The sequence below is a fragment of the Cetorhinus maximus genome, chromosome 21 (assembly GCF_964194155.1).
Source record: "Cetorhinus maximus chromosome 21, sCetMax3.hap1.1, whole genome shotgun sequence".
NCBI classification, from domain to species: domain Eukaryota; kingdom Metazoa; phylum Chordata; class Chondrichthyes; order Lamniformes; family Cetorhinidae; genus Cetorhinus; species Cetorhinus maximus.
Window position 1 is genome coordinate 60,108,463 of NC_135899.1, and position 22,279 is coordinate 60,130,741.

At 41.6% G+C, this 22,279-nt stretch overlaps 1 protein-coding gene across 1 annotated transcript in view; it reads left to right on the plus strand.

Moving 5' to 3' along the window:
* csmd2 (CUB and Sushi multiple domains 2) overlaps window positions 1-22,279 on the plus strand; it is a 1,856,113-nt gene that overhangs the window by 1,715,496 nt on the left and 118,338 nt on the right. The window contains exons 53-57 of the mRNA XM_078566065.1: window positions 2,040-2,234; window positions 9,185-9,358; window positions 9,942-10,115; window positions 19,035-19,208; window positions 19,302-19,490. Coding sequence (XP_078422191.1) covers window positions 2,040-2,234; window positions 9,185-9,358; window positions 9,942-10,115; window positions 19,035-19,208; window positions 19,302-19,490 — 906 coding nt within the window. The remainder of the gene's footprint in view (window positions 1-2,039; window positions 2,235-9,184; window positions 9,359-9,941; window positions 10,116-19,034; window positions 19,209-19,301; window positions 19,491-22,279) is intronic.

Here is a 22,279-nt window from a genome sequence, read left to right on the forward strand (position 1 = left end):
AATAATTAATTGGGAAGAGAGAAGGAGAGAAATTGTTTCCTCTTGTGCGGCCCAGAAATCTTGTGGGAGAAATTTGCAATTATTTCCCCTAAAAAGCTGTTGAGGATAGAACAACTGAACACTTCAAAACTGAGATTGATAGATTTTTATTCTGCAAGCGTATTAAGGGTTACAGAACCAAGGCAGTTATGATACAGCTTAACCACGATCTAATTGAATGACGGAACAGGCTTAAGGGGCAGAATCGCCTACTCCTCTGTTTCTATGCTCTCCTGCTCATTTCCCATAACCTACATAATTCCCCCTTTTCAACCAACTGTCTTATCCCCTGGGAAAATAATTTATGGGCTCTGCTTCAACAAAGGTTTTCGGCTGAAAATTCCACTTTCTAACTGATCTGTGTGTAGAATTTTCCCCTAACCTCACCATAATTTTTGTTTTGTGGTTGTCTTAAATTTGTAACCTCCCGTTACCATTTGACTTGATCACTGGGAAAAAAAAGCCTTAGAATCATGCAGCACAGAAGGATGCCAATCTGCCCATTCTATCTCTGCCAGCTCTTTGAAAAAGCTACGCAGTTATTCCCACTGTTCTGCTCTTTGTCCATTGCCCTTTCTAAGTATATACTTGGTTTGAAAGTTACTGCTGAATCTGTTTCCACCACCTTTTCAGGCAGTGCATTCCATTCATAGGAACTTGCTATGTAAAAAAAATGCTTTCATCGCTGGATTTTTTGCCAATTATCTTCAATCTGTATCTTCTGGTTACTGACCCCGCCCCTGCAATTGGAAGCAGTTTCTCCCTATCTCCTCTATCGAAACCCCTCATTATTTTGGATATATCTATCAAATCTCCCCTTTTCCTTGATCTTGTTTAATTATTAGTGAAACACATTTTTAAAAAAACATTTTTGTTTGTTCTTATACTGGGAGTTATCTCCTATTTGTCTTACCAGCCTTCCTTGCCACTAATTTTAACAAATATCTATACCAATTAAGATGTGAAATGCAGAATCCAGCCAAACTCACTTAGGCTGTTCATCTGTCTTCATGTATTAGAGTGTCCTATTAGGCTACATGGATGTAGATATTGTGAATCAACTCATTTTGAATTGACAAATATGGAGTTGTTTCTACTCAGAACATTGACAAAACCTGCAAAGTAATCATTAAACAAGTGGAAAATATTTTTGTATCAGCTGCCACGAGTTCTGAATTAATGTGTTTTTCGGAATTATCAACATCTTTTATCAACTCAGAATCTGTCAGCAAAATATCATTTATTAAGTGGGCTGGTTTCAGAGTGTCTCATTGCAAAGAATGTGTCAGATATTTTTCATGCAAAATCATGACAGATAAAAAGAATATCCTTATACTTGCATAAGCACCTTTCATAGCCTCATGACGTCCCAAAGTGCTTCATAGGTAATGAAATATAGTCAGTGCTGTTAAGTAGGGGAAACACCATTGAGAACTATCTTGTCGAGGGATGTCAGTGCTCAGAATAGAACTGCTTGCTCCACTCATGCTAACATCAAGCACTTCCAGGTCGGGTGCAGCATACATCAAAAAACTCTGTTCTGCTCTGCTGCTGCCAGATGTGTTGACCCCAACAGAATAGAGCATTCTTACCATTTTCCACACCATATGCTTGCCATTCCTCCAAAAGATAATAATGCTCAGCTATGGCAAGAGATCTGCTGTTGCCTTGCCTTGTCGTCATTAGCAGCTGGATTGAGACTGCATGATTCTCACAAGCTGAAAGAGTGGGGCAGCTTTCATTCAAGCATGCTTGGTGTGGATTCATGCGTGGGTGGCAAAGGTTTAATTAAAAGAAACACAAGTAAAATCAAAGGATTGCTATATCTACCTCATTTTTTTGTAAATCAATTTGGGATATTGACAAATCTTGAAATCTCAGAGAAATTTCATTTTAATTCTTGATTGATCAAATTCATAACTGATCAGAAAATTGCATAACTCTGTGGGTAATGAAGTGATAAAATGCTATTGATTGTTGTTCAACCTGTGTTCTTACAGCTGTGACATGTCCTGAAGTTAATAGTATCCGTGTAGAGCAGGGGGACTGGAAGTTGTTATCCGGAAACCCAAATCAATATGGAGCTCAAGTGATTATCATTTGTGACCCAGGGTATTACCTGCAAGGACTTAGGGTCATCAGCTGTCAGGCTAATGGGACTTGGAATGTAGGAGACCAGAGGCCCAGCTGTGAAAGTAAGTATGTGATCCAGCAGTACAACACAGGTTAGTGATGAAAAACATTAGACACGTGCTGCTTATCAAATCACTTTGCTATAAGGAGAACAGTTTACTTTCAGTTGCTTATTGGTCTATTTACAGACAGAAAAGGCTTGAAGCTATTGGTTGATATTTATGACTGACCCACTAAGTGATTTAAACTATATCATAAATTATTATTTTGAGTCCTTTGGTGAGCCAAGTGCATCAATATACCGCCTAGTGTTGTGTTAGGTAATTCAGAAAAGAAGGACTTCAGTCAGTCAGCTTTAGTGTGTGTGTGTGTCTGTGTGTGTGCGTGTGTGTGCGTGCGTGCTGAATGGGAACATGGACAATGGATCACAGAATTGTTATGTGCAGAATGAGACCATTTGGCCCATCATGTCTGCACCAGCTCTCTTAATGAGCATTATGACTCACTGCCATTCTCCTGCCTTTTCCCCGTAACCCCGCACATTGTTTCTATTTAAATAATCATCTAATTCCCTCTTAAATGCCTTGGTTGAACCTGCCTCCACCACACTTCCAAGCAGTGCATTCCAAACCCAAACCACTTGCTGTGTGAAAAAGATTTTTCACACATAGCATTTGCTTCTTTTGCAAATCGCTTTAAATCTGTGCCCTCTCATTCTTGATCTTTTTACAAGTGAGAACAGATTCTCCTGATCTACTCTGTCCCGATATTTATGGGGAAGCAGGGAGGGAGACAGGATATATCCAGGAAATACAAGGAAGGCAGCGATCCTGTCAAATTTAGTGCTGGACTTCATTGGCCTCTTTTCTAAATTTCCTTTCCCGCCTGGCAGCCAACCAGATTGAGAGATTGGAGACAATCCCTGGAATCTGGTGAAGATTGGGGGTTGGTGGTGCTATGGGGAATTGTGCTCCGGGTGTACATCAGCAAGGAGGGAGGGAAAGGTTAAATGGGATCCTGGGAAATGTAGCTTTTCATTCGATCCTGATTGAAAATCTTGGTAAGCAAAGGCAACAAAGCTGTCAAATGCTACCTTTTAATTCAACAACAGACAGATACAATTTGTTTGCTTTTAAAAGCAAACAAATTATGCAAAAGGAACAATGTGCAACTGGAGCACCTTGGCTTATTGGCCAGACCTGTATTGATATTGACTTGGTTCTTCTGCAGGGTCAGATTCAGGAGCCCCTGTCACCTATTTCCATCATCATATCATCAGTACATCCTCTTCAAACAATAGAATCAATGAAAATAAATTTGCCAAGATAAAGACAGAGGGAAGAGAGGGGTGCTGTTAAAATAAATCTTAATTCTTTGTACCTATAAAATTCACTCTTAAGTATGTATTTACTATATACTCTATTCCATTTCAGAATAAAAGATTATTGGCAGGCTGAAACTATGGGGGTGAAGATGCTTCCAGTTAATTTGTGACAAAGCATGCTTGTACATTCCTATGGAATTTCTTTGCTGTTTTTACATGTTTGTTAATTCACTTATAATGATCAGGTTAATGGATGTGTTAATCTGCATAAGGAGAAATTAGACACACACCTGTTAAACAGTTTATTTTTATTGAGAGCAGTTCACCCTCTATATGTCAGAGCTGTCATGAATAGCGGACATTTACCCAAATTGGTTGTCGTTTAGCCTTGTTTTTGAAAAATGCCACTAGGTTATGACTAAGTGGTTTTTTTTAAGCATGTATTCACATCAAATCACTCTGCAGTGATTTCTGTCTTCACTGTTTGGACAGTAATCTGGCAGAGCAGATCAATTGATAATGTCTCAGTTTAAAAATTCTCATCTTTGTTTTCAAATTCCTCCATGGCCACAGCTCTTCCTATCTCTAACCTCCTCATGCCATACAACCCTACGAGATCTCTGTGCTCCTCTGGTTTTGGCCTCTTGTGCATCTGTAATCTAGATTACCCCATTTGTAGCAGCGATGCTTTCAGCTGTCTAGGCTCTAAACACTGGAATTCCCTCCATGTACCTCTCTGCTTCTCTACCTTTCTCTGAGACACACCTTAAAGCCTCCCTTGTGAACCAATCTTTTGGTCACCTGTCTTAATATCCCCTTAATAAAAACAAATAATAGTCGAAATACACCGTAGGTTTGGCAGCATCTGTGAAGAGAGTACATACATACGAACATACAAATTAGGAGCAGGAGTAGGCCTTTTGGCCCCTCGAGCCAGCTCCGCCATTCAATAAGATCATGGCTGATCTGATTGTGGCCTCAACTCCACATTCTACCGACCCCAATAACCTTTGACTCCCTTGGTAATCAAGAATTTACCTCCCTGTACTCCAGGGAAGAGAGTTCCAAAGACTCACGACTTTCTGAAAGAAAAAAATTCTTCTCAACTCCGTCCTAAATGGGAGACCCCTTACTTTTAAACTGTGTTCCCTAATTCTTGTCTCTCCCACATGGGGATACATTCTTTCAGCATCCACCCTGTCAGGACCTCTCAGGATCTTATATATTTCAATAAGATCACCTCTCGATCGTCTGGACTCCAATGGATATAGGCCCAACCTTTCCTCATAAGATAACCACCCATCCCAGATATCATATGAGTGAACATTTTCTGAACTGCTTCCAACACATTTATACCCTTTCTTAATTAAGGAGACCAAAACTGTACACAGTGCTCCAGATGTGGTCTCACCAGCACCCTGTACAACTGTAGCAAAACATCCTTACTTTTTTACCCCTTTCTCTTTGCGATAAACAACAACATTACATTTGCCTTCCTATCTGCATACTAACTTTTCCTGATTCATGTACCAGGGCACCCAGATTCCTTTGTACCTCAATGTTCTGCAATATCCCTCCATTTAAATAATATGCTGCTTTACTATTCTTTCCATCAAAGTGGACAAGTTCACATTTTCCCACATAATACTCTGTCAAATTTTTGCCCACTGACTGAACCTACCTATGTTCCTTTTCAGACTCCACAACTTACTTTCTTGCCTATCTTTGTGTCATCAGCAGATTTAGCAATCTTGTGTTTGGTCCCTTCATCCAAGCCATTGAAATAAATTGTAAATAGTTGAGGGGGCAGTATTGATCCCTGTGGCGCTTCACTTGTCATATCAAGCCAGCCTGAAAATGATCCATTCATGCCAACTTTTATTTCCTGTTAGCTAACCAATCCCCTATCCACACTAATATGTTACCTCCTATACTATAAGCTCTTATTTTGCATAGTCACCTTTGATACGGCACCTTGTCAGATGCCTTCTGGAAATCTAAATACAGCACATCCAGAGGTTCCCCTTTTTCCTTTTTTTATTCGAAAGAGAGTTCACCTTTCAGGTCATGCATGACCTTTCATCAGACCTGAAGGATTAACTCTGTTTATCTCTCCACAGAGGCTGCCAAAACTGCTGAATATTTCCAGCATTTTTGTTTATATTTCTGATTCCCAGCATCCATGGATATTTTGCTTTTGTGTTAATATTTCGTTATGTGGTTTGGTGTCAAACTTAATTTGATAATGTTCCTGTGAAGCGCCCTGAGTCATTCTACAATGTTAAAGATGTTATATAAGTGCAGGTCGATTTTTGTCAGTACTAAGGGGTGCGACTCCTCATTAAGTCTTTCACATATCAATTCAATGTTGTAAATGTATTAGGTAAGCTGCAGATAAGATCATAAGAAATAAGAGCAGGAGTCGACCAGTCGGCCCTTTGAGCCTTCTCTGGCATTCACTAAGATCTTCTGTCTCAGCTACACCTTCACGCATGAAGTCCATACTCCTTAACTCCCTTAGTATCCAAAAATGTATTGATCTCTTTCTTGGATATACTCAATGGCTGAACATTCACAGCTCTCTAGGATAGAGAATTTCACAGATTCACACCCCATTAAATGAAGAAGTTTCTCCTCATTTGAGTCCTAAATGGCCGACTCCTTATTCTGAGATATTGGCCCTTATTTCTAGACTCCCCAGTCAGGGGAAACATGGTCCCCACATTTACCCTGACAAGACCCTTAAGAATTTTATATGTTTCAATGAGGTCAACTCTCATTCTTCTAAACTCTCACAGATATAGTAATCACTCAATCTCTCCCCAGTGGACAGTCCCCTCTTCCCAGGAATTAGCATAGTGAACTTTTGTTGTACTGCCTCTAAGACATGTGTATCCTTCCTTAGGCAAGGAGATCAGTGCCATACACATTACTCTAGGTGCCGTCTCACCAAGGCCCTATACTATTGCAGTAAGACTGCTTTACTCTTACACCCCAACCTCTGTGTCATAAAGGCTATCATATCACTTGATTTCCTAATTGATTTCTGGACCTACATGTTAACCTTCTGTGATATGTGTACATGCACACCCAGGTCTTGCTGAATATCAATATTCCCCAGCCTCTCACAATTTAAAAACTATGCTGCCTTTTTACTTTTCCGGCCAAAGAGGGTAGCTTACCCCAAATTTTGTTCCATCTGCCATTGCATGCCCACTCACTTAATCTGTCTACATCCTTTTGCAGTCTCTGTGTATCCTCCCCACAGCTTACTTTCCCCTCTAACTTTGTAAATCAGCACATGTAGATACATTATGTATGGGGTTACATTTCTATCTTCTAATCTCTGGGGACTGCTCTGGAGTCTAGTGAATTCTGGAAGATCAAAACCAATGCATCCACTATTTCTGTAGCCATCTCTTTTAAAACCTGAGGATGTAGGCCATCGTGTCCAGCCGATTTGGTGGATTTTAGTTCCAGTAATTTCTCAGGTACTCTTTACTTACTAATCCTAATTTTTTTAAGTTCCTCATTTTCACTAGACCCTTGGTTCCCAACTACTTCTGGAATACTTTTCGTATCCTCTATCATGAAGATAGATAGCAATATATTTGTTCAATATTTCCTTATTCAACATTATAATTTCCCATGTCTCTACATCCAAGGAACCCATGTTTGTTTGTGTTAATCTCTTCCCTTTTAAATGATTATAGAAGTTTTTATAAGCTATTTAGGTCTCTTCCATTTTCTCTTTCTTAGTCATCCTTTGCTGAACTCTAAAATCTTTCCAATCCTGAGTTACAATTCACTATGACAAATGTATGAGCCTTTTCCTTTAACAAAATCTACCTTTAACACTTCCTATTAACCACAGTTGGTCTGCTTTTCTTGGTTTTTTATTCCTTAAGGGAGCATGTATTCATTGCAAATTATGAATTAATTCTTCAAATGTTCACCATTACTTATCTAGAGTTATATCTTTTAATCTAGTTTCTCAAAATTGCCTTATCAGCAACCTTGGAGATAGGGCCTGAGCCATTTGCTCACCATGTAAGTTTGATACATCAAAGACACCCTGCAGGATAATGGTCACCCTGATCAGAGCATTTCATGCTGTATATTGTGCAAACTCATGATTAGACTCAAGGCCATCACTTTCGACCCTTAAAGGTGCCTAGTCTACTTCAGATTACCCTGGAAGGGCAAGGTATCTCAAAAATTTGAGCAATAGGTGAAGCTAGCTATTTCACGCTGTTACTGTGCTACAGCAACACGAGTGGTATTTGCCACTAACAGGAATGCTGCCATCAAGCCAAAAAAATGTTCTGCCTATCACACAAATGAGTAATATGGTATATGAATTTCAGTGCCAGCGTGATGCTAGGTATGTAAGCCATATGTCCAAAACTGGCGGATTGTATCAAACAGCATGTCCCAACCAGCCCGTGCATGCAAAACTCAAAACATGGTGTCCAGCATTAGATGTGATTCCGCGATTGGACAACATTTGCTAAATAATCCTCAGTGCTAAAAATTATGCTGACAACCAATTTAAGTTTGTCAGTCAGGCTGATAGTGTGGGGCATTTACATGTAATGGAAGCTATATATATTAATACATAAGGCTCTGTTCTTTGCAGACAGAAAGAACATGCACACACATTGCGTCTGTTTCAGCTAAACAAAATAAGTGGCACTCATCCGCTGGTTCATTCCCCAGGGCAATCTCTTGACGAATCAAATAAAACTGCCTGGTTTAAATTTCAAGCTACGCTTGGCAGTTAACTTGGCCACCATTAACTGGTGCATTCTCCATAGCAATGCCTCTACCAGTCAGAGTCACCTTGCCAACCAATTAGCACTCTCTTCTCATACAGTGTAAATAAGTTGCTTCCCCTGACATTGGTATTTTCTTGTAAATTGTCCTGATGAGTATAAGACAGAAAGCTTTGACAAAAAATGTCTCTTTTCTCAGCAATCCTATTATTTCCATTGATTTCATGTTTATATTGCAAACAAAAGAACTGCTGCCACTAAACCTTAAAAATTTGTATTAATTCAAAATATTTTGCACAGAATGCCAAACCAGCTCTTTAGATGCAGGGTAAGATAGGGTATATGGTCTTTCTGGGGTTGAAATAACTCCAAATTGGCATATCTGAGGATGGAATTTTGAAACCAAGTCTATCATCTGTGGTAGATATTATAATCTGACACCTCACAAAGCACGTCCACAGAACCTCAGTGTACTGTTGATGATTGGCTGACCATTCTGACTCACCATTAGGCCCACTCCTACAGGTTCCATCAGCGGAGTTTCTTCTTACTCACCTATGGATAGTTCTACAAGCCAATGCCCTAACAGATAGGATTGGAACAAATGGACAAAGAGAAGAAAGCATGCTTGCACTTAGGAAGCAAACAGCTTTGTTTGAGATGTTTAATAGCCAACATATTTCAGGATCCCTAAACCTTGATTCTGCCTCCTTACTCTGACAAGTTCTAAAGAACTGTTTTTATACAGAAAGCCATCCACATTGGGCAAAAAGAAATTCTAAACGTTCTAAGTGTATAACATTTACATATGGCTGTGTCTGGCTTCTGCCTGACCAGCAAATGGTGTAGGAAAGAAAGCATTTTACAGCAGTTGAATTGTTAAAATTAATTCATCAATTTTGTAACTCTTCAGTTATTTCATGTGGAGAACTGCCATTTCCTCCAAATGGCAATAAGATTGGAACATTAACGATATATGGAGCGACTGCCATCTTTTCCTGCAATACCGGATACACGATGGTAGGATCCCGGGTGCGGGAATGCCAGGCCAATGGGCTGTGGAGTGGAATGGAAGTGAAATGTCTCGGTCAGTATTTGGAGATATTTATACATCAGTGTGAAAAACTCTATATCTTGTGAGCTTGTGAGGTTTTGCTTACCAAATTTTGCTTGTTAATATTTAGATCAATCTTAATAACAAAGAAAATTTTCAATAAATACTAACGAATCATAGCAATTGCTTCTGAAATTTTGCAAGTAATTGTGTGCATTAAGCAAAGAACTATTGGTAACTAATTCCAAGAAGATCAAGTTGACAAGTTTACCATCTATAGCTTTGGAAGTTTCCCTTTGTTATTTCAATGAGTTCATTTAACGTGAAGATTCATATGTCATATTTGGGATTAATCCTGAAACCTATTTAAACCAGCTGCACTCAGCGTTCTCATTTTAATGACGAATTCCCAAATTAACCATCCTGCGTTATCACAAAATTATTGTATTGGGACATGACAGTGTTAAATCATGTCAACATGCTCAACAACTTGTAAAGTCTCTGCGTGTAAAAAGTTTGAAGGCGACTATTGTTTCTTTTCCTTTTTGAATTCTGTCCTGGAATTGAAATCGATCAAGCCATAAATGTTACTAATTGCAGCTTTTTTTTGCCTTAGCTGGTCACTGTGGGATGCCTAAGCCCATTGTCAATGGTCAGATAATTGGAGAAAATTTTAATTATCGCGGGACAGTGGTGTATCAGTGCAGTCCAGGTTTTCGCTTGATTGGAACTTCAGTCCGAATTTGCCAGCAGGACCACAAGTGGTCAGGCAGATCACCTGCATGTGTGCGTAAGTATTGCTTCAGAATGTGATTTAATAATCAATGAAGGGGAGCAAAGTGCCTCCGGTGCAGTTGTTCTGTTTCTCTTCCTTTGCTATTAGTCATTATATCTCAACTGTTTCTTACTTTCCAAGCTTGATTTCTGCGTTCAATTACTTAGCTCACATGGGTAACCAATATTTTTTTCACATAATGGGTCATTAGGCTGTGCAAATGATTATTGAAGTCAAGTCAGTCATTATACAGTACTTAGTGATATATAGATTAATTCTTGCAGAAGAAAGATGTTAGAGGGTATGAGGTAAGGAGCTTGGAACAGTGCAATATTTTGAGCCCTTTACCTATTTATCCTTCAGAGAACTATGGATTAATTGATGATATAATTACAATTCACAAGGAGCTAACTCCCAGAAACATATGTTATCCGGGAAGTTGGCTTAGAACCACTGACTGGGATACCAGACAGAGTAAGTATCAGGACCATCAATTCCCAGATCAGTATGAGGTAATGGGGACAGAGTCATTTTCATATTTATAGAGGTTTGCACCTCTACTTTTGAAATAGAGGCCTAGCTGATCATCCGCCACCACCAGTGTTTTTAGTACATGTTTCAAAGTAGCATGCTATTTCATGGGCAGCAAGCTGAAAGTGTAAAATGCCTCTCTGAACACATGCAGTACTTTTAATTTTAAGCAACATGGCTGTTTAAAGCTGAGCAGGACCCACTTTGACTAAAATTGTACTTGTATGCCAATTATTGTTGATGCCTGTTTCAATTTTACTGATCAACTTCAGTTTCCCCTGAAGTATGTATGATAGCACGAAACCATAGATTTTCACAGTTTTAAGAAGGAAGGCAATTGGATGGTAAATACATCAAAGTGCAGCACTGAGCCCCAGATGAACGGGAAACAGTTACAGACTATTCCTAGCTATCAGATGGGATGAAAGTTAAATCATATGATTAAAACATATGAAAGCTAAACCAAATGGGTAAATGAGTTTGTTGGCCAACCGAACTGTAACTGCACGCCTTCCTATGTTTTCATCAGTTGCTGCTTGCAATCAATAATGGGGAGAGACTGATGTAAAAATAAACAGTGATGGTTTATTGAGACATAGGGCATATCACTGGATCATACGTGCTCACTCAGAAATTTCCAGAACAAGACTTAACAGTTCCCAACGCCCGCGCTGTACAGTGATTTGTCCGTGCAGTCACATAATCAGTACACTTGCATTCTCTTAAAGGGACAGGGTACCTCACTTTACCACATCCCTTTCCCATTACTTAAAAGTACAGCTAACAAGCATAAAACACGTTAATTGTTTACAAAATAACTATTTACAGGTCAAGTCTCTCAGGAGGCTTTCTCGAACAGGTTGAGCGTCGTAGCCCAACAACTTCGGCTGGTTTTTCTGAGACCCCCCTCTCAGGAGACAGTTGACCACTAGATTCCTCAGTGGAAATTGGCAGGTTTGTCTCCCCGACCCCCTCGTGTCCCACAGGCCCCACCAGTACTTCCAAATCATGTGACCTGTCCTCTCCGTGAGGCATAAACTCAAGCGTAGATGAAGACTGCATTTCTTCTTGTGGGACTGGGGTTCTTTTGCGGAGATGATCCATGTGTTGTCTAACTATTCGACTGTTTACCCATACATTATAGGAGAGGGGACCAGTTACCGCAGTCACCTCACCTAACGGCCAATTGGACCCATCTCCAAAGTTCTTCGCGAGGATCGCATCTCCCACCATGAAAGTTATTTCGCAACCATGACCACCATGCCTGGTCTTTGTGCCTCTTGGTTTTTCTCCACCCTTCCCTCTAAATTCGGCCAGATAAGGGTCAGGCAGGTGCAGAGATGTCTCTCCATTAGTACTTCTGTAGGGGGAATGCCAGTCATCATTTGTGGTGTATGCAAACGGGAACCAGGACAACTTTGTACTGGTGGAATCCCCTTCCATCTTATTCATCCCTGATTTAAACATTTGGACTGCCCATTCAGCCATACCATTCGATACTGGGCGATAGGGTGAGGTTTTGAAATGGGAATGCTCATAAGGGTCGTGAACCTGTGGAACTCCCCGCTGGTAAAAGTGGTCCCGTTGTTGGACACGAGGACCTCTGGCAACCTATGCACTACAAAACTCTGCCGCAAACAGTCTATGGTGGCCGCCAACGTGGGTGACAGGACTTCATAGACGTCCATCCATTTGGAGTGGGAGTCAATCAGTAAAAGGAACATTGTGCCCAAGAAGGGTCCCATGTAATTGACATGGAGCTGCACCCATGGCCATCCCGGTCACTCCTATGGGTGCAATGGAGCTAAGTGGGGGGGGGGGGGGGGGGGAGAGCTTTTGCACCTGCTGGCACTGAGGACAGCTTTTGACCAGGGTTTCGATATCCAAGTCCATGCCTGGCCACCAAAAATAGCTGCATGCGAGCATCTTCGTTCTGCTAATGCCCGGGTGAGCGCTGTGTAACTCAGCAAATAACGGCCTTTGCTCCCTCGGGGGCACGATAACCTTTGCTCCCCAGAGTAATATGCCATCCTAACAGGAGAGTTCATATTTGCGATCAGAACAGGGCTTCATCTCCTCAGATTTAGATCCATCTGACCAACCATTCAAGACCTGCTCCCGGACGTTAGATAATAGTGGGCCCCGGCTTGTCCACTTATGGATTTGTCTTGCCTGAACAGGGGAGGAATCCAGAACATTTAGCACTAAGACCAGTTCCTGGGGAACTGGAGACTCCCCATTATTAGCTGGCAGGGGAAGGTGACTTAGTGTGTCAGCATATGCGACTTGAGTTCCTGAACGGTGAACAAAAGTGCATTCGTAGGTGGCTAATATTAGTGCCCATCTCTGGATGCGGGCCAATGCGATAGGGGGTATCGCTTCGTCTTCTCCAAATAATCCCAGTAGGTCGGTTATAATATGGAAATGGTGACCGTGGAGATATTGATGAAACTTCTGGATGCCAAACACAATAACTGAGCCCTCTTTTTAAATTGGGAATATCATCGCTCTGTACACTGAGTATGTGAGATGTATAACCATTGGGTTGTTGGAAGCCATCTGCCATCCGATGTGAAAGGACAGCCCCTATTCCATAAGAGGACACATCACATATTAAAATTAATTCCTTCTTGGGGTCAAAGTGGACCAACAAGGCTGTCGATCTTAACAATTGCGTCACTCATAGGAAGGCATCCTGGTGTGGGGCTTGCCAACTCCATTTCTGGTTCTTCCTAAGCAAGCCGTACAATGGCGCCAGCACAGTCGAGAGGTTTGGGAGGAATTATCTGTAGTAGTTTACCATGCCTAAGAAAGCCTTAATCTCTGTGGTATTTCTCGGGGCAGGTGCCTCGCGAATGGCCTGGACTTTTTCTTCCACAGAATGCAGGCCCTGCGCATCAACCTTGTGGCCCAAGTAAACTACCTCCTTAGCTTGGAACAGACGCTTCTCTTATTTTAAACATACCCCTGTTTGTGCAAAGCATTTGAGCACCTCTTCTAGATTTGCTAAGTGTTCATCGTTGGTCAGCCCCGTGACCAATGTGTCATCCAAGTAAACGATAACATGGGGCAAACCCTGGAGCAAGTTTTCCATTATTCTTTGGAAAATAGCACACGCTGAGAAGACCCCAAAGGGTAGACATGTGTATTGATACAATCCTCGGTGTGTATTAATGGTGACGAATTCCCTAGAGTCCTTTTCCAACTCTGCCTGCTGGTAGGCATGGCTCATGTCTAACTTTGAATATGTGGTGCCCCCTGCCAACTTCAAATACAATTCCTCAATCTTGGGTGTTAGGTGTCCATCAAGTTTGGCCACCTTATTGACAGCTTATAGTCACCGCATAAACACACACTTTGGTCCGGATTCAGTACAGGTACGACAGGTGCCGCCCAGTCAGTAAATTGCACTGGTTGTAGGATGCCCAATTTTTCCAATATGTCCGGTTTGGTTTCAACTTTGCTCCATAGAGCATAAGGGACTGGTCTGTATCTTATAAATCTGGGGTTGCGCTGGGGTCTACATGGACTTTGGTCTGCAGCTCTCGAATCCTTCCTAACTCGTCATTGAAAACGGAAGCATAATTTTGCAACAATTCCTGCAAGCCTTTCATCGTAATTTGAAAAATTTCGGCCCATTTCAATTTAATCTTTTCAAGCCAGTTGCAGCCTATTCAGCTGGGCCCTCTCCCAGCTACCACTAACAAAGGCAACCATTCAGATTGATCTCCATACGTCACCGAGACTTGATATAACCCTTTCAGTCTTATCTCTTCTCCAGTGTATGTCTTCAGCTTTGTGTCCGAAATTTCTAACTTCAAAGGATGGGTTCCTTTACTCAGATATCTAAATGTCTGCTCTCCAAAGACGGACATAGACGCTCCCTTATCAACTTCCACCTTAATGGGTTGTCCGTTAACTGTAACAAAACAAGAGTCATACGGACTCAAAACGTTAACTCTGTCTTTCTCTCCACAGATGCTGTCAGACCTGCTGAGTTTTTCCAGCATTTTTTGTTTTTGTTTCAGATTTGCAGTATTTTGCCTTTGTCGGTTAACTGTAATGACTACTTGGATTGGCTCGGTTCTACCCACTTTGAGGTTATATAACAAATGGATGTCTGATTCTATTTCTTCTGGCTCTTCTGTGAGGCATATTTCATGATTTTTCCTTCTGCCTTTATAGTTGTTTTAACCTCTCTCTGCCGTGCTGCATTATGTGGCCGTAGCAGTGGCAGAAGAAGCACTCGACTTGTATGAGTTGCCGTTTGCTCACTGGAGGCCTGAATGTATTTCTCTCATTCATTTTGTGGGTTTTCACTGCAGTGCCATTGTTTTTCAATTGCCGGGAGCTAGAGACCGTTTCCCGTCTTTCTGTGGAGTCCGAAGTTTCCACGCCTTTTGTTGCCGGATTGTCCCACTCGACCAGATGGACGGCGCCATTTTGTGTCTCTTTTATAACTTTGGAATTTCGAACGGCACTCTCCATCGTGGTAGCTAATTCTAATGCCTTATAGAAGCCTAGACCACGTTCGGCTAGCAAACGCCTTTAGATAGTATCATCTCCAATCCTGCATATCAGAAGGTCTCTCAACATATCGCTAATGGACATTCCGAATTTGCAATGCTCAGTTAATGCCTTTAAAATGGCCACAAAGTCAGCTATTGCCTCCTCCGGAAGCCTGTTCCTTGAATTAAACTTGAAGCGCTGTATAGTGACTGAGGACTTTGGTCTCAGGTGACTCATCGAAGGTCTTTGAGTCTAGGCCGCAAGGTGACATAAGGCTGTGGATCAGCCCATACCTTTTGCTTCCGCATGAGGTCAAAATAATCGCCCTCTTCTTCTCCTCCCCCGTGATGTCATTAGTGGTAAAAAAGAACACTAGGCATTCGATATATCGGGACCAGTCGTCTGAAATGGGGTTGAATGATTCAACATGCCTGGACTGCAGCATTGACTGCAAGGGGACTGCACTTTGGATAGGCTTTCCAGGTAATGACAAATTTAGGTGTTTGGCTCACCTCTCTGGGGTCTCTTATAATTTTCTGTCCATAGCCATTTTTCATGTATTTACCAATTTAAATGCATTGCTGCTTTAAGAGCAGTTAACTTTTTTTTTAACTCTGCCTCTGCAGCTGTCAGCTTTTCTCTGCTGGTTTTTGCATTTTTGGGTTTTGTCAGGATCCCCATGATCGCAATTCTGCTGGGTTTTTTTTTAAATTTTAACTTGCAGCGCTGCTTTCTGCTCTGATTACTGGCTGTCACCTATTTTATAAGTTAAGTACAGATGCTCTTTCCAATGCTTTGCTCACCCATTTTGAAATTTATTTTCTTTTGTTCTTTATCCTCATCACCACTTTTATGTCTTGGGTAAATGAGTTTGTTGGCCAACCAAATTCTAACTGCACACCTTCCTATGTTCTCCTCAATTGCTGCTTGCAATCAATAATGGGGAGAGGCTGATGTAAGAATAAACAGAGATGGTTTATTGAAACATAGGGCAGAGCACCACATCATACGTGCTCACTCAGAAACCTCCAGAACTAGACTGACAGTTCCCAGTTGCCCATGCTGTGCAGTCATTCGTCAGTGTTGTCACATGGTCAATACACTTGCATTCTCTTAAAGGGACAGGATACCTCACTTTACAACTGGTATAATGCATTTTTATTGAGTGGCGGCTTTATGCAATGGAACACCATGAGGCACACCAGTATTAATTATTGTATAGAACAAATTTTGAAACAAATTTTCACAGTCTTAATTCTACTTTTTATTGATAACAAACAGTATCCCTTTTCTTTGCTACCTCCACCACCCTCCCCCCCTCAAAAAAAAACTTCAAAAGTTACTTCAGGTGCAGATAAGGACAATATTCTAGTTGAGGAGTTCAGAATCTCTTGAGTTTTACCATCTAATACCAAAAATTTCACTACAATGTGTAGCCCTCTGCCAGACATTGTGTTTTAAAATATTATCTGACATTTATTAAAATAAAAGTATATTTGTACAAAAGTTCATAGGAATCATTTGAGTACTCAAGAGTGTGAAGTAAATTTTAATCCTTGAATGGTCAAAGTTCAATTCCTAAGGTATTTCTTTTCATTCTCCCATTTTTGCATTCCCCCCCCCCCCTCCCCAGCCCCCATCCCCCGCATCGCCCAGTTTTCTGTCATTGTACACCATTCCCAAGTGACAGGACAAATCTGTCGGGCTGCTGCCAATCAGATTCAATAAGTATTTGGTCCTGTGATAGACTGCAAGACCATCAAAGCATAGGCTGCTTCATATTCCTTCCTCGCTTCCTCTTGGGAAGCCCTTCCAGTTTTTATTTCCCTCTGGTCACAAAGCTGGTTTCTTGACATCACAGTGTGGTGAATCATGGGCCAACAAGACAGAACTTAACCATCGCCCCTTGACTTTCAATGGGATTACCATCACTGAATCCCACACTGTAAACATCCTGGGTGTTACTATTGACTAGAACTTGAATTGGACCAGCCATATAAATACTGTGGCTGCAAAAGCAGGTCAGAGGCTGGGAATTCTGTGGTGAGTAATTTGCCTCCTGACCCCTCAAAGTCTGTCCACCATCTGCAAAGCACAAGTCAGGAGTGTGATGGAATACTCTCCACTTGCCTGGATGAGTGCAGCTCCAATAACACTCAGGAAGCTTGACATCATCCAGGGCAAAGCAGCCCGCTTGATTGGCACTCCATCCACAAAAAAACATTCACTCCCTCCACCACTGGTGCACAGTGGCAGCAGTACAAGATGCACTGCAGGAACTCATCAGTGCTCCTTAGACAGCACCTTGCAAACCCATGACCACTACCATCTAGAAGGACAAGGGCAGCAGACACTTGGGAACACCACCACCTGCAAATTCCCCTCCAAGCCACTCACCATCCTGACTTGGAAATATATCGCCGTTCCTTCACTGTCGCTGAGTCAAAATCCCGGAACTCCCTCCCTAACAGCACTGTGAGTGTACCTACACAATATGGACTGCAGTGGTTCAAGAAGGCAGCTCACCACCACCTTCTCATGGGCAATAAGTGATGGGCAATAAATGTTGGCCTAGCCAGCGATGCCAACATCCCATTAATGAATTAAAAAAATTTAAAGTGCTGTTTTTTGTAGCATTTGAGGCAGAGTATTAATGCAGATAGTGTGTTTGGACCTAGTTGGAATTTCACTGCCTTGATTCTTTAGGATGGATTTTATTTCAAGTGTCCAAAAGAGCACTAATTCATAACATTCAAAAGCAGAAAGGATAACACATGAAATTGACAGGCCACATGCAGGTTTCTAGAATCTGTTTAATGGCCATGTTCATTTTAAACAATAGCTCAGCCCTTTGCAATAAATAGATAGTGTCTCACTGGTGCTAGTGAGTTTTTTAGAGTTCTTTCACTCTTGCTAAAGACAGTCATAACTCACACTGGTGGAGCTTTTGAATTATGGATCTTTTCTCATTGTGAAAGAATAGAAGTAATTTACTGTTACCAGTCAAATTCAGCGCACTGGGAATGAGCAAATGGTTGACTACTGGCTGGCACTCTACAGTTTATACAGAATAAGTAGTGACAATTCACTTCCAGTCGGTGCTAACCAATCTACTGTTTTAATGTTAACTCCTGTTCAGTGTATATAAATTATGTACTGAGTTTACTCATATGTGACACTGTGCGCTTTGAATATTTCTCTGCGCGCATTACTTTATGTCTAATCATAGTATTTCAGAATTCTTCATTGACAAAAAGTTAGGACAGTGCATTCAAATTCTTGAAATGTACTCCCACTAAGTCTAACTGTGCATCAGGAATACAGCTCCTGAAATGACCTCACAACAGCAAAGCGGGGTTATTCCCTGGCATGTGAGGCAACATCTTGTGTACATTGAATTTCAGTGGACATGGGCATTAGTTATTATGTTGGTTAGAGGTGGGCAGTTCACTCACCTGTACTTCGGTTTAGCACTGCATAGTCACGCATGTTTTCTGCATATTGGGTCATTTGTACAACCATTATTGCAGGGGAGTTGGTATTAGTTTGTGCAGCATCTTGGATAAGCACAGTCATTGTATACATGAGCACTGATTTTCCGAAGGTGTCCTCCTGACAAAACATTGGCCCTGTGGCGTGCATTTCATGAAGCTCAGCCCTATTTATTTCACAGTCTCTGCTTAGATTTTCTGTGGTGTATTTTGAAGCACATGTCAGTATTTTGCTTTTATCTTAGTGTCTAATATCCATTGTTAGTTTCAAACGGAGGTGTATAAAAAGTTTTGAATGGTGGAAGAATGGTTAGCTGGGGATCAGAATGTTAGAGTTCCACTGGAGATATTACAGAATGATTATATATTACACAACATTTATCGTGTTATTTTCTTCTCACAGCTATTACATGCGGCCACCCTGGTAATCCAGGTAATGGCATAACACATGGAACTCAATTTAACCTGAATGATATTGTTCGGTTCACCTGTAGCCCAGGGTACACAGTGCATGGTACCATTAGCTCCCAGTGCCAATCCAATGGACAGTGGAGCAACTCACTTCCTATTTGTAAAGGTATGAATAATGACAATTGTGTAGCTTCAAAGTTTTTCTCGTTATAGAAAAACAAGGTAGAAAGACCTTACACATTTTCTTACTTTCCTACAGTGGTCAATTGTTCAGATCCTGCACATGTTGAAAATGGCATTCGTCGAGTGCAACTAAACATTGCGCAAAAATTCAGTTATGGTAGCAGCGTGTCATATGAGTGCAATGCCGGATACTACCTATTGGGATCAGAGGTGCTGACCTGTCAAGGTGATGGTTCCTGGGACAAATCTCTCCCAAAGTGCCTGTGTAAGTGATTTTAGCACTTCAAGGTTTCAGAAATGAAGAATCTGTTTAATGTCAAGTTATTAAGCGAGATATCAAATGCGAGCTACAAAAGGGTGTTAGTTACAGCCCCTTGCTGGTATATTTAAAGATGGGGTGGGGGAAGCTTGTAAAATAAAATGGGTGACCTGCCCGTTGTCTTCCTGCCCATTCCCAACCTTTTTTTTATTCATTCATGGGACGTGGTCGCTGGCTAGGTCAGCATTTATTGCCTAATTGCCCTTGAGACAGTGGTGGTGAGCTGCAGTCCATATGGTGTAGGTACACCCACAGAGTCTCTAATATTGCAGTGGGCAGGCAAAGCGTCAGGCAGCCCACTTGCCCTGAAATCTATTGACGCACTTAAATGGCTAATTCTGATGCGAGCATCTGTCAGCTGGGCGCGGGTGTGTGTTGGGAGAGGTGTGAGTGAGGAGGGTGTCAGGTCAGGTAATCCATCCCATAATCTTTCTTTTGAACAGAAATTGGAAAGTGTTATAGAGTTGATTTTTCAGGCAGCTTGTCTTGGTGGAAACATTGAACTTTATTTACAAGACAGCAGCAGCAACTACATGTGTGCGTCTAACTCTATAACTGAGAAAGAACTCCCCTGTAGAGGTTCCCCACACTGCTTACTCATTGGTTTACACAGATCATGTGATCTTACAAAACAGGATTATTCTTAAAGCTACAGTCCTACATTTCTCAAAGCTAAAATTACTACATTCCTCCCCCTTTAACTTTTCTATACATTTTTTATTTACAAGGGTATTTATCTCATGACATTACAATATTTACACAGGTCCTGAAATTACAAGTTCAGTCTTTCAGGTGGTTTCCTGATCCGTGTGGAACGTCACAGCTCCACGACTTCAGATTCTTTTGCAGGAAACACATTCTCTGTAACCACATTAACATCAGGTACCTCATTAGACACATGCAATTCTGTGTCTTCCACTCCTCCAGAAACATTGGGCATGTCTGTCCTTGGTTGAGCAACTTCAACAGGAACCACTAGTTCAGCAATGGTAACAGGTGGAACATCATTTTGTTGGGGTACCTCTCTTTTTCTTAAATGATCCACATGCTTATGGGTGATCCAGCCCTCCACTTCCACGTGGTCCAACAATGGTTTGGTCACAGAACTTACTTTACCAGATAACGACTTTGGTCCTCCACTGAAATTCTTTACATATACTGCTTCTCCAACAATAATTTGTCACTCATGACAATGCAAATCATGAGTCGCTTTTGGTTCACTTGACTTTTCTCCACCTTCCCCTCCAATTTGGGAAGTATTAGGCTTAGTCTTGTCCGAAGATGGCGTCTCATCAGTAATTCTGAAGGTGTTGCTCCTGGTGTTGCTCCTGTCGTAGTGTGGGGGGCTGTTCTGTAGTGAAATAGAAAATGAGCAAGTTTGGTCTCCAGCAAATCACCTGTTTTCACTCCTGCCTTAAAAGTTTGTACTGTCCTTTCCGCCGATCTGTTTGATGATGGATGGTACGGTGCAGTATTCACATGGTTGATGCTGTTGAGGTTGATAAATTGTTGGAACTCACCTCTCATAAATGCAGTGCGATTATCTGAGATGATTACCTCTGGCAATCCATGGATGGCGAAGCTTTGGCGTAGTTTTTCTATAGTAGCGCCTGACGTTAGTGACTTTACCCCAAAAATGTCTAACCGCTTGGAATGAACATGTATAATCAGTAGAAACATTGTCCCAAAGAAAGGACTGATGTAATCAATGTGCAATCGCTCCCAGGATCTACCAAGCCACTCCCATGGGAGTAATGGGGCTGCCACTGGCAACTTTTGCAGCTGTTGATATTGCACACAGTGCTTTACCACCTTTTCAATATCGCCGTTCATCCCCAGCCGCCAAAGATAACTCCAAGCTACCGTCTTCATTCGGGAGATCCCTGGATGGGCACTGTGTAGCTCTACCAAAGTGGCTCCCTTCCTTGTGCAGGAACTAATACCCAAGCATCCCATAATGGAATACCATCTTGGCTGCCATTCTTGTGTCTTCGGTTGAAAAATGGCTTCAATTTGCCAGAGGCTGGTTCCTGGGACCAACCACGTAACACTTGGCCTCTCACTTGAGACAGGACTGGATCACGACTCATCCAGTTTCTTAGCTGCCTGGCACAGACTATGGAGGAATCTGGAAAATTCATTACTAATACAGGCTCCTGTGGGATTGGGACATGTTCATCATTCTCTTACAAAGGGCATCAGCATTTGCTATGTGAATCCCTGGTCTATGTACAAAAGGTGTATTCATGTGCTGCCAAAATAAGGGCCCATCTTTGTATTCTTGAAGAAGCTATGGGAGGTATAGCCTTTTCCTCGCTAAACAGACCCAAAAGTGTTTTGGGGCCTGATACTGTTGTGAAATGTCGCCTGTGCACATATTGGTGGAACTTCTTTACACCAGAAATAATCGACAGACCTTCCTTTTCAATCTGAGAATATCCTTTTTCAGCTGCGGTAAGTGTCCTGGATACAAAGCCTATCGGCTTCTCTGTTCCGCCGTCCATCTTGTGAGATAGTACCACTCCCACTCCATAGGGGGACGCATCGCAGCTTGGCACCAATTCCTTCATCTGGTCATAATGCACTAACAAATTTGAAGAGTGTAAGAGCTGTTTTACTTTCATGAAGGTTTCTTTTTGGGGGCCTTCCAAAACCAATGCTGGTTTTTTCTCAGCGGTGAATATAGGGGGGCTAGAACTGTGGGTAAATTTGGTAGAAATCGTCCAAAATAATTT